The sequence below is a fragment of the Symphalangus syndactylus genome, chromosome 18 (assembly GCF_028878055.3).
Source record: "Symphalangus syndactylus isolate Jambi chromosome 18, NHGRI_mSymSyn1-v2.1_pri, whole genome shotgun sequence".
Taxonomy (NCBI): domain Eukaryota; kingdom Metazoa; phylum Chordata; class Mammalia; order Primates; family Hylobatidae; genus Symphalangus; species Symphalangus syndactylus.
The window spans coordinates 57,800,674-57,816,283 of record NC_072440.2 but is presented as its reverse complement, the minus strand read 5'-3'; the positions used below and the strand labels follow the sequence as shown (position 1 = coordinate 57,816,283).

Below are 15,610 nucleotides of genomic sequence, written 5' to 3'. Positions count from 1 at the left end.
AAGATACCTGTCTTAGGAGCGGGCCTGGCTTCCAGGTCTAGTTCCTGGGACAAAAGTTCCCCTGCTTGAGTGAGGGCTGTGCTGGGCACAGCGGGAAGGTTGGGGCACCCACCTGAGTGGCCAAACTGAGGACCTGCTGCACCAGCTCCTGGGTCTCTGTTGGCTTCTTCAGAAAGAGTTTCACAATGGCTGTCAGCAGCTGCAGCTGGACCTGCAGGGAACAGTGGCGACGAGGAGGAAGTGTGGGCCTCACATGGGGATAGCGGGAGACCAAAAAGGCTTGAAGAGGAAAAGGGTGTTCGAAGTCCCTGGAAGCCAAGCATAGCTATTCTAGGTTTGGGGCTGTCACGGCACACAGGCAAAGGGCCGCCACAGGTGTTGGTGCCGCTGAGCAGCCAGACCTCGGCATCACTCATTCAGGAAGGAGCTGAGCACTGGACTATTTGGCAAACCCAAGCAGGCCACGGGTGCTGTCCAGCCCTAGGGTTTTAGAAACCTGTTGGAGCTCTAGACTTCACAGAACTATGAGAAGCTCACATGTGTGGCTGGAGTGCTTCTTATCGGGACCATCTGTCAACAAGTGGCGACAGTTCCATGGAGGCCCAGGGGACTGGGGCAGAAGGGCTCACAGAGCCTGCCGTCAAGGACCTGTGCTTCTACCAGAGGGTGGGAACCATTCTTGGTGGCCCTCCACCGGCCCCTGCCACACACCTGAACATACCCAAAGCTGCCCTCATCCTGGCCAACACCTCCTTATCCTTCAGATCTCATGCCAACCCCACCTCCAGACCCCCCCATGCTTCTGCAGCCTCTTCCACCCCCTCACAGCGCCACCAGTTGCTGGCTGTCCTGTGCAGTGAGCCCCCTGTGGGCTGGAGTGATGTCTGTCTTGCTTACTGCCGTGTCACTTACTGCCCAATCTAGTGCCTGGTGTATAGCAGGCACTTAAGAAATACTTGCTGACTGAAGAAACATCTATGCGAGAACAAGTCTCTGCACATAATCCTTCCTTAGTCACAGTCTCATTTTTGCTAGTCCTAGGACAAGAGGGCAGCCTGAGGCTCCTAGAGTCAGGGGCAGTGGGAGCCCATGGGCTGTGCCAGGGACAAGTCTGCAGCAGGAGGGCAGGAGTGGCAGTGCAGGAAGCCCAGCAGCAGCCGTGCTGATGGCATCTCTGGCACCTGCCCAGCAGGAGGGCACTTGTGCAGGGAAGGCTGACAGTGGCAGGCAGAATGGAGGGCATGTGGTCCTCCAATTCTGGGACGAACCAGAGTCTGCAATCTGGTTACATGTGGGCCAGCAGCAGATGAGCAGTAGGCTGGCTGTTTCCAAGGCAGGAGGCAGCCCAGTATCTGGCTTCCAGACTCTAGCCCCTGCCTGGGCAGCCAATGGGAAGCCATTTACCCCCATCTGTAAAGGAGAGGTGTGGCCTACTTCAGGGATTCTTGTGAGCTTTAAAAACAGCAACTTATGGCAGCTTGCTTGGAGCTGGAGTCAGATCACACCTTATTTGAACTCCAGTTCTATCACTTCTCAGCTGGGTGACCCTGGGCAAGTCATTTAGCTTCTCTGAGTCAGTTTCCTAATGTATAAAACAGTCATTACACCTCACAGGGTTAATGGAGAGTTGATGAAACCACAAATGTAAAGAAGCGGCTGGGCGCGATGGCTCATGCCTGTAATCCTAGCACTTTGGGAGGCCGAGGTGGGCAGATCACCTGAGGTCAGGAGTTCGAGACCAGCCTGGCCAACATGGTGAAACCCTGTCTTTACTAAAAATACAAAAATTAGCCGGGCCTGGTGGCAGGCGCCTGTAATCCCAGCTACTTGGGAGGCTGAGGCAGAAGAATTGCTTGAACCCGGGAGGCAGAGGTTGCAGTGAGCCGAGATCTCACCATTGCACTCCAGCATGGGGGACAAGAGCGAGACTTTGTCTCAAAAAAAAAAAAAGTAAAGAAGCATTGTGTATTCTGCTCACTACGGAACAGCTATCATCATCACAGCCATTATCACCACTACCATCACACGGGGACTCTTGAAAAAGTTCTTCCCAATCCAGTCAGCCAGATGCCTGGAATTATTCATCACTGCCAGATCTGCTGTGGTTCTGGTCAGGTATGCCTCGGGCTATATTGCCAGAGGGAGGTCTGGCCAGGTGCCCAGGGCCCTGGCTCAACAATCCGTTCCAGTTCCTCTCAACACACTCAGGCCGTTAGCCTGCACATTTAGGGCAGCCTTCCTGCAATGATGCCATTACCCCTGCCATCCAGACAGGATGGGATGGCAGGACAGGGCCAGACACAGGCTGGGCTGATATACCACCCTGGCCAAGATATACATATATTTTTTTGAGATGCAGTCTCGCTCCCCTTCCCAAGCTGGAGTGCAGTGGGGTGATCTCAGCTCACTGCAACCTCCGCCTCCTGAGTTCAAGTGATTTTCCTGCCTCAGCCACCTGAGCAGCTAGGATTACAGGCACACGCCACCATACCCGGCTAATTTTTGTATTTTTAGTAAAGACAGGGTTTCACCATGTTGGCCAGGCTGGTCTCGAACTCCTGACCTCAGGTGATCCGCCCACTTCGGCCTCCCAAAGTACCGGGATTACAGGCGTGAGCCACCGTGCCCAGCTGCTGACCAAGACTTTTTAAGTCTGCTGTCCATGGCTAGAGAGGCCTAGGAGCCAAGGATGAGAAGATTCAACAAGACAATCTAAAATGAGTTTCATAATTGTCAAGCCTGGTGCAGTGGTGCAGGCCCATAGTCCTAGCTATTCAGAATCTTTTGAGCCCAGGAGTTCAAGGCTAGCCTGGGCAAAACATAGTGAGATTTAGCCACTAAAACAAACAAAAAACTCCAAATCGTCAAGCACTAAACAAGTATTCTTTTTTTTTTTTTTTTTTTTTTTGAGACAAGGTCTCGCTCTGTTCCCAGGCTGGAGTGCAGTGGTGTGATCGTGGCTCACTGCGGCCTCAACTTCCCGGGCTCAAGCAATCCTCCCACCTAGGCCTCCCAAGTAGCTGGGACTACAGGTGTGTGCCACCACACCCAGCTAATTTTTTTTTTTATAGAGATGAGGTCTCACTATGTTGCCCAGGTTGGTCTCGAACTCCTGGACTCAAAAGATCCTCCTGCCTTGGCCTCCCAAAGTGCTGGGGTTACAGGCGTGAGCCGCTGCACCCAGTTAACAAGTTTTTTGTTTTTTTTTCTTTTTTCTGAGATGGAGTCTTGGTCTGTTGCCCAGGCTGGAGTGCAGTTGTGCGATCTCGGCTCACCACAACCTGCGCCTCCCATATTTAAGCGATTCTCCTGCCTCAGCCTCCTGAGTGGCTGGGATTACAGACACACACCACCATGCCTGGCTAATTTTTTTATTTTTAGTAGAGACGGAGTTTCATTATGCTGGTCAGGCTGGTCTCAAACTCCTGACCTCAAGTGATCTGCCTGCCTCAGCCTCCCAAAATGCTAGGATTACAGGTGTAAGCCGCTGCACCTGGCCCTAACAAGTATTCTTAAAAGAGCTTTGAACTGTGTTGTGAACCAAAGACGCAAAGTGAACAGGCAACTGAATTACATCACACCCCCACAGCTACCATTAAACCGAGTGCTGGAGTGGGCACTTTACAAACAATGCCCAGCAGTCTTTGCAATAACTGCACTAGAGACAAGGAAATGGGTTTCGTGAGTTCAAGTAACTGTGCTCCAGGCCACACAACAGGGAGGAGCTTGGATCTCAAACTTCAGAGCCCTGTTTCTGTTCACACCACCAGACTCTTGGCTTACCTCTCCCTGTCCAGCTTCTCTCATTCTGGCTTTTTAGAAGGCTTAGCTGCAAAAGACTGACCCTATTATAGGGGCAGAAGCACACCCCTACAGCAGCAGTTCCCAGCCTTTGTAGCACCAGGGACCAGTTTTGTGGAAGACAATCCCCAAAGATAGGGGATGGGGGTGGGGGGATGGTTTCGGGATGAAACTGCTCTACCTCAGATCATCAGGCATTAGGTTCTCATAAGGAATATACAACCTAGATCCCTCCCATGTGTAGTTCATAATAGAGTTTGTGCTCCTATGAGAATCTAATGCCACCGCCGATCTGACAGGAGGAGGAGCTGAGGCAGTAATGCTTGCTTGCCCACTGCTCACCTCCCGCTGTGCAGCCCAGTTCCTTACAGGCCATGGTACCGGGTACCACTCCATGGCCCAGGGGTTGGGGATCCCTGCCCTACAGGACATCCTCGCAGTGATCCCAGGCAGGACTTGACCGCAGGAGCAGAACCCAGCATAGGCAGGCTTTGCTTCTGAGACAGAGGGAAGAGGCTGGTATTGCAAGCAAAGGCAGTCTGGAGGCAGGTGGCAGTGGGGGGCTGACGGTGGGAATTAGTACTGTGATTCTGAGATGGACATCTGTTGTTTTTGCTCACCCAGCATCTATTCTGTCTTCTGGGAACAGAAACACTGGCTTTCCTTCAGAGCCTCGCCCTTCTTTCTGTCCTTTTCAGTCCACACAGACTGGGATCGGTGCCTGGGAGACCTCGCCAACCAGAGTCACAGTGCCTGGCTCAGGATAATGCAAATAGGTCCTGGGACTTTTGCTGGAGCTACTGAAGGGAGGGGAAAAACTCTTCCCATGGGAGTTATTGTGCTGTAAGGACATAGCCTAGAACTGTCGACTCCTTACAGCTCCCACTCTTGGGAGCCTACCCACGGCAGAAAATAGCTCAATGCCACCATCCAAGCACCCTCAGCCAGGAGTCCCAGAAGGGAGCATGCTACCCATACTTGCCAGCTACCGGAACCAGTTGGTCCCCTTTTTGGCCTGGACTAGTTTGCTTTTGAAACCAATTTGGCCCAAACCAACACTACCATGAATGAGTGTTAATTATGGGCTGGGCATGTGTCAAGGACATTATACAAAGCACCCTAATTTAACTTTTGTAGCAAGAGGATGAGGGAAGATCTAATGATTCTCATTTTACAAATGAAGAAACTGAGGCTCAGAGAGTTAAAGGGACAAGTATAAAGTTACTGAGCCAGGAAGGGGCAGAGGAGGGGTATGGACTCTGGGATCTCTCATTCTAAGTCCCACATTTGGACCCGCCAGGTTACACTGCCCCAGTTGGGCAGCAAAAATTTCTGTGCTCACGAACAGACTAACAGACAGTTCCTAGTTAACTGAGAAAAGAGAATACAAATGACAAGGCAGACATTCAGCCTCATTCATAACAGAAATGCAAACAGAACAACAGTGAGGTACCCCTGTTAGCTACTGGACTGGCAAAAACAAAGCAGAAGTAAGGAGAGGGCAATCCCACCATCTGAGACAGAAGTCTAAACCAGCACAACCTCCACAACAGGAATCTGGCAACAGCTACCCAAATCTCAAACTCACATGCCCTTTTCTCTAAGCATCCTGCTTCTATGAATGTATCCTCCAGCTATGCGTGCAGATGTGCATTACACAGGTTATTCTCAGCAGTACTGTTTCAATGAGCACAAGACTAGACACCTAAATACCCACCAGGAGAGGCTGGTTAAATAAAGCATAAATGAATGAGAGCATGGTCTTTGGAGGTATTGGTAACAGAAAAAGGCAAGGTGCTAAACAATTTGAATTTACAGAGTATGCTACAGCAGTGTTTAAAAATAAATGAGAGGGCAGTGTAGATACAGTTGATTCTCACTACTTGAGCAATCCATGTTTGTGAATCTGCCTACTTGCTAAAATTTACTTGTAGCGCCCCAAATCAAGACTCATGGTGCCTTTGCAGTCATTTGCAAATACGTGCAGAACCATGAAAGCTTTGAGTTGCCTGACAAACACATTCACAGCTGAGGTCAAATAAGGCAACACTCATGTTTCACCTCTCATCCTGTAAACAAGCATCCTTTCCACCACCTATTTAGTGCCATGTTTTTCACATTTTTGAGCTTTTTGTTGATTTCCTTGTTTAAAATGCTCCCTAGCACTTAAGTACTTGCCTAGTGTCCCCAAGCAAAGAAGGCTGTGATGTGCCTCAGATAAAACACATGTCCTTGATAAGCTTCGCTCAGGCATGAATTACAGTATTAATGGCCATGAGTTCAATGTCAATGAATTGACAATATATATTAACTAAGGTGTTTTTAAACAGAAACACACATTTAAAAAGGTTATTAACTGATCAGTTGACAAAAACATTGTGTCTAGATGCTCACAGAAACCAAACTCTATTATTTGTCCTAGGAGCTATGGTTCAGTACTTGCTAATTCAGTGTCTGCCATGACTATGGAACAGAAGCACTATGAAAAATAAGAATTGGTTGTATATGTGTGTGTATGTTAGATGTGTGTATGCGTGTATAGGAAGGATGGGTGCATGTGTGTGTATCTGTGGGTCTACTGGTGTATTCCTAAATGATCTCCTGACGTTTCCTAAGAAATCAAGAAAAGTGGTGACTTCTGGGAGGAAAATTTGTGTCCTACAAAGTGATGAGAGGGAAACTTTTCACTATATATGCTTTTGTATCAATTTTTAACCAACTCATGTATTTCCTATTAAAATATGACTATGAAATTAAAACAAAATGAAGAACTTTTGCCTGCCTTCCATGCACACCACCACAGACTGTCTCATGTGTACCCGACTTGACTGTACTGCAGTGAGGAGGAAAAGGGGCGGTGTCCATTACACGTACTTCACTCATCTGTCTGTCAGGGCTGTTTACGAGGTAATAGGAAGGGAGGGTTTCACAGCAGTATGGGCCACAGTGGGGCTGAGCTGCCAGTCATGACTCACACCCTGGCCAGCTCGCTGGCTCACCTGTGTGCTCTCGTCATGGAAGCCCTCGAGGAAGCTCTCCAGTAGCTCATCTGCGTTGTCGATCCGTTCCGCGTACTCGCCCACAATCCAGATCATGGCAGCCCGAGCCTCAGGTTCATCCAGGGAGTCCAGGTTCTCACACAGTGTGGCAATCACACTTTCATACCTGGGAGACCAGGGCACAGTCGGTATGTGAGCCCTCAAAGAGAATGGGCAACCCAGGGGCCAGGAGGGAAGGGGACCTGCCTCCTAAGACCCCAAGGTGGCAGGTAAAGGGGATCTGAGTTTCTTTTTTTTTTTTTTTTTTTTGAGATGGAGTTTCACTCTGTTGCCCAGGCTGGTGTGCAGTAGTGCGATCTCAGCTCACTGCAACCTCCACCTCCCTGGTTCAAGCAATGCCCCTGCCTCAGCCTCCCGAGTAGCTGGGATTACAGGCACAGGCCACCACACCCAGCTAATTTATTTGTATTTTTAATAGAAACGTGGTTTCACCATGTTGGCTAGACTAGTCTTGAACTCCTGATCTCAGGCAATCCACCCGCCTCGGCCTCCCAAAGTGCTGGGATTACAGGCATGAGCCACCACACCTGGCCTAGGGATCTGAGTTTCATCTGACACACGTTAGCCCTTATTTTGGCCTAGGGAGCAGAGGAGGGGCAGTGTGGACGAAATAAAAAACAAAGGGTTTCTTTTGAGAATGCCGCTTATGGCCAAGAAGTAAGGAAGAGGAGATTCCTCCTTCCTTTTACGCCCCGCCATCCCTGTCCCCAGGCAGAACCAGATGCCCCCTCCCTAGTAGGGCGGGCACGCACTTGTTGGGGTACTTGCGGAAGATATCCTTGATGACCACAATGGCCTCCTGGACCACGTAGTTGACCTTGGTCTGGATGAGGTCGAGCAGGGTGCTCACACAGCGCTCCGCAGATTGCTGCATGGGAAGAGAAGGGTGTGGGCGAGGTCCCTGCACCCCACGCCTCGGCCAAGGGCTGCAAATCACTTCTGGCACACCTTCCTCATCATAGTGGGAAAACAGGAGAACCCTCTCCCCAGGTAACAGAAGAGAACCAGTACCAAATCATTGCCCTAGGATGGTGGGGACATGGGGAATGAGACTGAGGAGAAGCCAGAGGAAGCGTTCCTGAGAGCCAGGAGGGTCCTTGAGCTCCTCTAGGCCCGGACCTGAGGGCACGGTGACTATGCTGCAGTCCAACCCCACCTCTCTTTTTACTTGTTTCAGAAAGGGGGCTCCTGTGTCCAAAAACACTCACAGAACCTCTGACTGCTTCTGCCTTTACTTGCACACACTGCTCTCACGGCCTGCTCTGAAGGAGATTTCTCAGGACGGCATCACAGGCTCCAGGGTGAGCACGACTCAAGGGGATAGGTGAGGGGCGACCAGCTATCCTAGGACACTCTAGCCACCAGTGGACCCATTTAAGGAGAATCTGGCTTAGTGGTCAAGGAACATCTCCACAGACGGAGAAAGGAAGGGGATAAAATGCCAGGACGCAGGAGTCTGGAGTGGCCCTGGGGCACTTGGACACAGAGGCACGTGGGCAGCTGAATGATGAAAATATTTGCCAAAAAATGTTCAACAGGCAGGGCCCTTACCCCAGAGCTCTGTGAAGTGAATGCTAAGTCCACTAGCTTGTGGCTACCCCAGCATCTTAACAAATGCTGCAGGAGAACCATGATTATGATGGGTTAATTTGATCGGCAGCAACTCGAAGGCCTAAAGGATACTACAGAGTGAGAAGGAACCCCACCAGATCTGCACAATGCTCGCCGTGGGGGCTCCAGTGATGAGCCTCAGGCCTTCCCAGACCACAAGCAAGCTGGTAGATTCTGCTTGAAATCAGACTGGTTTCCCAGTTTCAGCCCCCTTTCCCTTCTCCAGCCAAAGACAGAGTCCCAAAGCCTCACCTCCACCTTGATGGCGCAGCGGCCAATAGCACGCACAGCCTTCCGTACAAAGTCCACATCCACTTCTGTTGCGTACTCTTTCAGCTCTGCCAACACCTGTGGCCCAAACAGAAAAGATGGGGCTGGGGGAACCTGATGGGGCAATCTGCTGGAACACTGCTAGGCAGTGAATATACACAGACTCCCTAGGAGAGTGGGATTCTGCCTCCTGCTCCAGGTGGAAGGCCCAAGGGAGAGAGCTGGCAGGTGCCTGAAAAGGAAAGAAGGCCTGGACAACCTTGTTTGGGGTTGATCTAGCTAACATATCCAACACCGCGTTGTAAGGGATGACAGGTGATAACACAGAGAAACATTCTTTAGTAACAAAAACATCAGTTCTTTTACTTGCTTACAAAGCCCCGCGTCCCATGCTAAACACTCTTCATGAGATAAACAGTTAATGGTGAGACTGGTCACCTGGGCCAGAGCCTACAGTCTGGTGGTGGTGGAACGGTCCCACACCGAGCCTGTGCCCTGACCATCACACGTGGCTGACCTGGGCGATGTTGGCCTGGGAGGCCAGGCGGATCATGATGTCCAGCTTCTCCAGCTTCACGTAGATAGGGTCATTGTACTTCACGAAGAACACTTTCATCTCATGCTTCAGGATCTCAGGCCTGGTGGTGGGGGAGGATGCCCGGAGAGCAAAAAACAAGGCTTAAGCCCCGTGAGAAAATGCCCTCCACATTTGCTGGGACATTTCTGGGGTCTGAGGTGGAGCCTGATGTCTGTGAAGGCAGAGTCACTGCCATGGCTGCAAGCTCCTGGGCAGAGGGCCCAGCAACCGGCCTCAGCAAGGCTCTGACTGCTCCTGTGTGCCTGAGCACGTCACCGGAAGGGAGACGGAGCGCAGTGAGAGACGGCTCACTCACTCTCCAGAGGCAGGGATGGGCTTGGGAATCAGACATATCTCAGTCCCAGTCCCAGCCTGTGACCTCAGGCCTGTTTCCTCACCCATGAAATGGGAATGACGCTGTACAGAAACATGTTACTACTGCAGGTCTGGGACTGCTAGGCTCAGAAGGCCTGGCACGTGGCAACTTGGATTTTGAAGTGTTCTCACTGTTCCCTAAATGGTAAAGGTATTTAACTGTGCCTAGACCATTTGTACAAAGAATACAGTTTATGCTGAACACGTGCTTCCCTCCTGGGAATTCGGAATTTGTGTAGGTACCCCCAATAACAAACTTGGGTGCCGAGTCTCAAATAGGCTTTCCTGGGCAGAAACATTACACACATGTTGCCGCATTTTGTTGCGGGAGGAGTGTGCTCTGTATGACTCCCCATGGGAAGGAGGAGGTACAAGGAAGCCTCTCATGGAATCCTCTAGACTCCACCTGTGTCCTTCTCCCCTATGACCCAGCCAGGCAGCCCTGCTCTGCTGCTGATAGATTTTTGCTATGGGTATATCTATATGCTGAGTCCTGGCCGGGCACAGCAGCTCGCGCCTGTCATCCCGGCACTTTGGGAGGCTGGGGCAGGAGGATCGCTTGAGCCCAGGAGTTCAAGACCAGCCTCGGCAACAGAGTGAGACCCTGTCTCAAAAAATATATATATTTAAAAAATATATGCTGAGTCCTGTGAGTACTGCTAGTGAATCCTGAGCATGAGGGTGGTCTTGGGACCCCAACACGGACACCGACCTAATCGGCCTGCTGTAAGAGTAAGACGAGAAGCATCCAGCATGATCGATGCCTGCCTCAGAGAAGGCATCGCTAGGCAGGAGCTGTCACTAGCTGAGCCCTTTCTCATGTGTCATTGTTCCTCCCTCAAAGGCAACATCCTTCTGCCTTCCGCCAGTATCACCCACCACATTTTTCCTGAACAAGGAAACTTCAGAGAGGGTGAGAGGCTGGCACTAGGTCACATGGCTAATGTCAGTAAAGATGAGAGTGGGGCGAGAATCCTCTGCCTCTGACTCCTACCCCTATGCCCTTCCAGAACAGAGAGGAGGACGGAAAAGGTACGAGGACAGATGGTGAGGAAGGGAGAAGACAGGACAGAGAGAAAGGAGAAAACTGGGTACTCTGTGCTGCTGTGCACACTGTGGGGAGGTCCTGGCCAAGCAAGGAGCCTTTGTCGTGCCCCATGGGAGAGGCAAGACCCCGAGCTGGGTAGCAGGAAGATATTTCTGCGATTAGAACTTGGCAAAAGCTGCCAAGGCAGGGCATGGGCAGGGCATGTCTCAGTGACGTGGACAACTTCTTAAGAGATTTACCATGTTAAATATAGCACAGGGAATCCTGCACGCTGATCTGCTCTACTAGTCACTACGCCGCATTAAATCCATGACCCAAGGGCACTGGCGTATAAAGACCCACACTGCAACCAGGAAGCCCTAGTTTCATCCCTTGGTTTAGGAACTCAGAAGGCTTTCCCATATTTACCTCCCTAATATCCCAATTTGACCAATATCTCTGGGGCCCCCAGAGAGTACTAAGACCTAGACTGAAGCTACAACCAGGAGGATGTGCTGTCTTCCAAGAGAAAATGACTAATGAGGCCCCAGTTCTCTGTGTAGCCCCACTCCCAGCCACAGGGCCTGCTGTAACATACGAATGATCAGTGGTTGCTACTGTCAAGTCCCCACTGCTGACTCAGCCATTTGACCAAAAGCTGTGAGAACTCAAGGTCAATCCCCCTCTCCAGAGCTGCAGGGCTCTGCCACTCAGAGCTGCTTCAGAGGAAGAAGGGATCATGCCATGAACCCCTCTGACCCAGCACTGCTCAATGGTTTTTCTGCTCTCGCCTACCCCCTACTACCACACCGCATGCCCTGGGAGCAGTGGCTCACTGCTCAGCCATTCTCACAGGAGGGAAGCGGGCGGCACAGCATTCAGAGTGAGTCCGATGTACCCCTCCCTCAGAACTCAAGGTTCCAACCTCAGAGAGTTTGACTAGAGCTACGGACTCTGTCCCCTGAAGAAATGCGCACAGATACACAAAATCTGACAGCCCATTTCAGGACAGCTCGTGGACTATGAAGACAATATCTAGTTTAATCACCAAGCTAGTCTTTACATAGCCTGCTTCCTAGTTAGGTTAAGCCAGGGCTTCTCAACCTCAGCACTGCTGACATTTCGGGGTGGACAGTTACTGTGAGGGGCTATTCTGTGAACTGTAGGATGCTGACCAGCACTCCTAGCCTCTGCCCACTAGAAGCCAGTAGCATGCCCCCTTCAGCTGTGAAAACCAAAGTATCTCCAGACACCAAATATCCCTCAGGGGGCAAAGCTGCCACTTTGGTTAAGCCATTCTGGGTTAAGCTATTTGAGATTTCCTGCATGGTGACAGGTCAGTTTCCTTTGAGAGCCCCCATTCCCAGCAGAAGAGGCTCCCCAAGGGGTACGCATGGACGTGTGTGTGGTGACCTCAGTACCTTTTCTGCACGATGAGATTGATGTTGCGCAGGGCCACATACTGCAGCTCTGGCTCGGCTGACAGCAGTGTGACCAGGGGTGGGGCCAGCTTCTTGAGCAGTGTGCCGTAGTAGTCCAAGTCCTTAGACAACATCTCCATGAACTTCATCAGCACCTTCACAGCAGAGAGCACCACAGCGGAGTTGGCGTGGGAGAGCCTGGGGGTGACCCGCTCACAGATGCTGGGGTCCGTCCATTCCAACGGGGCAAACAGGAAAGACAAAGGGAAACATTGTTTTTAGTTACCAAAACAGCATGTCCAGGCCAGGCGTGATAGTTTACGCCTGTAATCCCAGCACTCTGGGAGGCCGAGGTGGGTGGATCACTTGAGGTCAGGAGTTTGAGACAAGCCCAGCCAACATGGTAAAACCTTGTCTCCACCAAAAAATATAAAAATTAGCTGGGCATGGTGGTGAGCACCTGTAGTTCCAGGTACTCAGGAGGCTGAGACACAAGAATTGCCTGAACCCAGGAGGTGGAGGTTGCAGTGAGCCGAGATCGTGCCATTGCACTCCAGCCTGGGGAACAGAGTGAGACCCTGTCTCAAAAAAAAAAAAAAAAAAAAAAAAAAAAAAAAAAAAAAAAAAAAAAAATAGCATGTCCAGCCTGGGCAAAATCATGAGACCCTTCTCTACTAAAAATAATTTTACACATTAGCTGAGTATGGCGGTGCATGCCTGTAGTCCCAGCTACTTGGGAGGCTGAGGCAGGAGGACTGCTTTGAGTCCAAGAGTTTGAGGCTGCAGTGAGCTGTGACTGTGCCACTGCACTCCAGCCTGGGCGACAGAGCGAGACGCTGTCACAAACAAACAAACATGCTTTTTGTAGGAGAAAAGATTTAAATCTTGGTTCTGCTGCCTGATAACCCCCAGCAGTTTCAAATCAATCTGAGCCTCAGTTTCCTCATTTATAGAATCAAGATGATGATGCCTACTTCACAGGGTTGCTAGGGGCTTAACTGACATAACGCACGTAAAGAACAAGGCTGGGCAAGGCTGAGGTGGGTGGACTGCTTGATCCCAGGAGTTTGAGACCAGTCTGGGCAACATGGTGAAAACCTGTCTCTATAAAAAATATAAAAATTAGCTGCTCATGTTGGCATGCAGATGTCTGTAGTCCCAGCTACCTGGGAGAATTGATTGAGCCCCGGAGATTGGGGCTGCAGCTCCAGCCTGTGGAACAGAGACCCTGCCAAAAAAAAAAAAAAAAAAGAACAAGCACAGTACTGGCACGTAGTACATACTGTATAGATGCCAACTCCTCACTTCTTCTGACTTGGAGGGTATCTTGTTGGTTAAGACCATGAGTCAGGTGAGCCCTAGCTGGGGGACCTGCACTATTCCCTCCACCTCTCTAAGCTGGAGCTCCCTCATCTGGAAAGTGGGGGATGATGATGAAAGTTGCATTAGACTCTAAAGTGTGGAAAGCACCCGAGAGCCCCAGACACCCAGTGAGAATTCAATGAGCAGTGGCTCTGGCGCTACCCACCTACTGAACTCAACAGAGGTGCCCTGGGCTTCTGCGAGCTCCCAGGCCAGGCCATGCGTATGCCCATAGCTGCCCAAGGCAACTCTCCTGCCTACTTGGCTCTGGAGAGGTGAGAAGCAGGCAGGCCTCCCTTTAGGTGTGTCTGAGGGTGGGTTGTGGGGCAAAGCACTAGAAAGGGCCCACTAAGGCCCGAGGCCCAGTGCCTGGTTGGAGCCCCTGAGGACCAGGGTCCTCAAGCTGGGCTGGCAAGCAAGGGGCAGACCGCTCACCTCTGGGCCTCGCGGTCGTCCTTGGGCGTATAGTTGGCGAGGCAGTCCAGGATGAAGATCTGGCCCCACTCGGTGCACTCATTGAGGGCTGTCAGCAGCTTGTTGATGGACTGTGGGTTCAGATCGAGCAGGTTGCTGCTGGGGTGAGACTCGGCAATTTCTGAGAGCGCTGCCACTGCGTTGGCCACCACCTGGTTGAGAGGGTGGAAGGGGCAGAGGCTGGGGGTGCTGCTCACAGGCCAGGGGGCAGTGGGCTAATGATGCTGGCTGGTCAGAGGTCAAATATCCTGAAACAAATATGACCCAATGGGCAGGGTCTGGAGCTGCAACGAGACCCACTCCAAGCACTCACCCTGCTGACTCCTCTGCAAACTGGAACAAAACAAGTGTTCCTGCCATTTAGAAAAACAAGACCTAGCTCCAAGTGCCTAGCCATAGAAAGCATTCCCAGCTTACTAACACAGCAGCGCCTGTCTACCAGCAACAGCAGCTCACTTCAATGCTTGTCAGCTGTGCTTGTCAGAGCTAGGGGATTCCTGCAGAGCTCCTCGAGACTACTGGGAGTGGATGGGGGCTTGCCAGGTGAAGCTCCAGGCCCTCAATCCATTTCCACTAGAGAGGTGTTTTCTTTTTGTTTGTTTTTTGTTTTTTGAGATGGAGTCATGCTCTGTCGCCCAGGTTGCAGTGCAGTGGTGTGATCTCAGCTCACTGCAACCTCCATCTCTTGGGTTCAAGTGATTCTCCTGCCTCAGCCTCTCGAGTAGCTGGGATTGATTACAGGCATGCACCATCACACTCGGCTAATTTTTGTATTTTTAGTTAGAGATGGGGTTTCGCCACGTTGGCCAGGCTGGTCGCAGACTCCTGACCTCAGGTGATCCTCCCACCTCAGCCTCCCAAAGTGCTAGGATTACAGGCGTGAGCCACTGCACATGGCCTGTTTTTGTTGTTGTTTTTGAGATTGCGTCTCGCTGTGTTGCCCAGTCTGGAGTGCAGTGGTGCAATCTTGGCTTACTGCAACCTCTGCCTCCCGGGCTCAAGCAATCCTCCTGCCTCAGCCTCCCGGGTAGCTGAGATTACAGGCATGCACCATCATGCCCTGCTAATTTTTATATTTTTAGTAGTAGAGACAGGGTTTTGCCATGTTGGCCAGGCTGGTCTTGAATTCCTGACCTCAGGTGACCCACCTGCCTCAGCCTCCCAAAGTGCTGGGATTACAGGCATGTAATCCTGTATGAGCCACTGCGTGCGGCCTCAGGCAGTTTTTTTTTTTTTTTTTTTTTTGAGACGGAGTCTAGCTCTGTCACCAGGCTGGAGTACAGTGGCGCAACCTTGGCTCACTGCAACCTCCGACTGCCTGGGTAAAAGTGATTCTCCTGCTTCAGCCTCCTGAGTAGCTGGGATTACAGGCACATGCCACCACACCCGGCTAATTTTTGTATTTTGAGTAGAGACGGGGTTTCACCGTGTTGGCCAGGATGGTCTAGATCTCCTGACCTCGTAATCCACCCGCCTCAGCCTCCCAAAGTGCTGGGATTACAGGCGTGAGCCACCGCACCCGGCCCAGGCAGCTGTTTTTAAGGGTGTTCTGCATTGTTTCCAACTTTTCTCTGTGAACCATCCAGTGCTCCAGTGCCCATCCCTGTACTGGCTGCTCAGTACTGTGTATGGC

General features: G+C 51.2%; 1 protein-coding gene across 19 annotated transcripts in view; it reads right to left on the bottom strand.

Moving 5' to 3' along the window:
* AP1B1 (adaptor related protein complex 1 subunit beta 1) overlaps positions 1-15,610 on the bottom strand; it is a 60,865-nt gene that overhangs the window by 14,196 nt on the left and 31,059 nt on the right. For all 19 annotated transcript variants that reach the window (XM_055251935.2, XM_063623366.1, XM_063623370.1 and 16 more), the window contains 7 exons: positions 13,939-14,129; positions 12,142-12,363; positions 9,259-9,379; positions 8,724-8,819; positions 7,613-7,728; positions 6,801-6,966; positions 113-211 (listed from right to left, as the gene is read on the bottom strand). In XM_055251935.2, the coding sequence (XP_055107910.1) occupies positions 113-211; positions 6,801-6,966; positions 7,613-7,728; positions 8,724-8,819; positions 9,259-9,379; positions 12,142-12,363; positions 13,939-14,129 (1,011 nt within the window). The remainder of the gene's footprint in view (positions 1-112; positions 212-6,800; positions 6,967-7,612; positions 7,729-8,723; positions 8,820-9,258; positions 9,380-12,141; positions 12,364-13,938; positions 14,130-15,610) is intronic.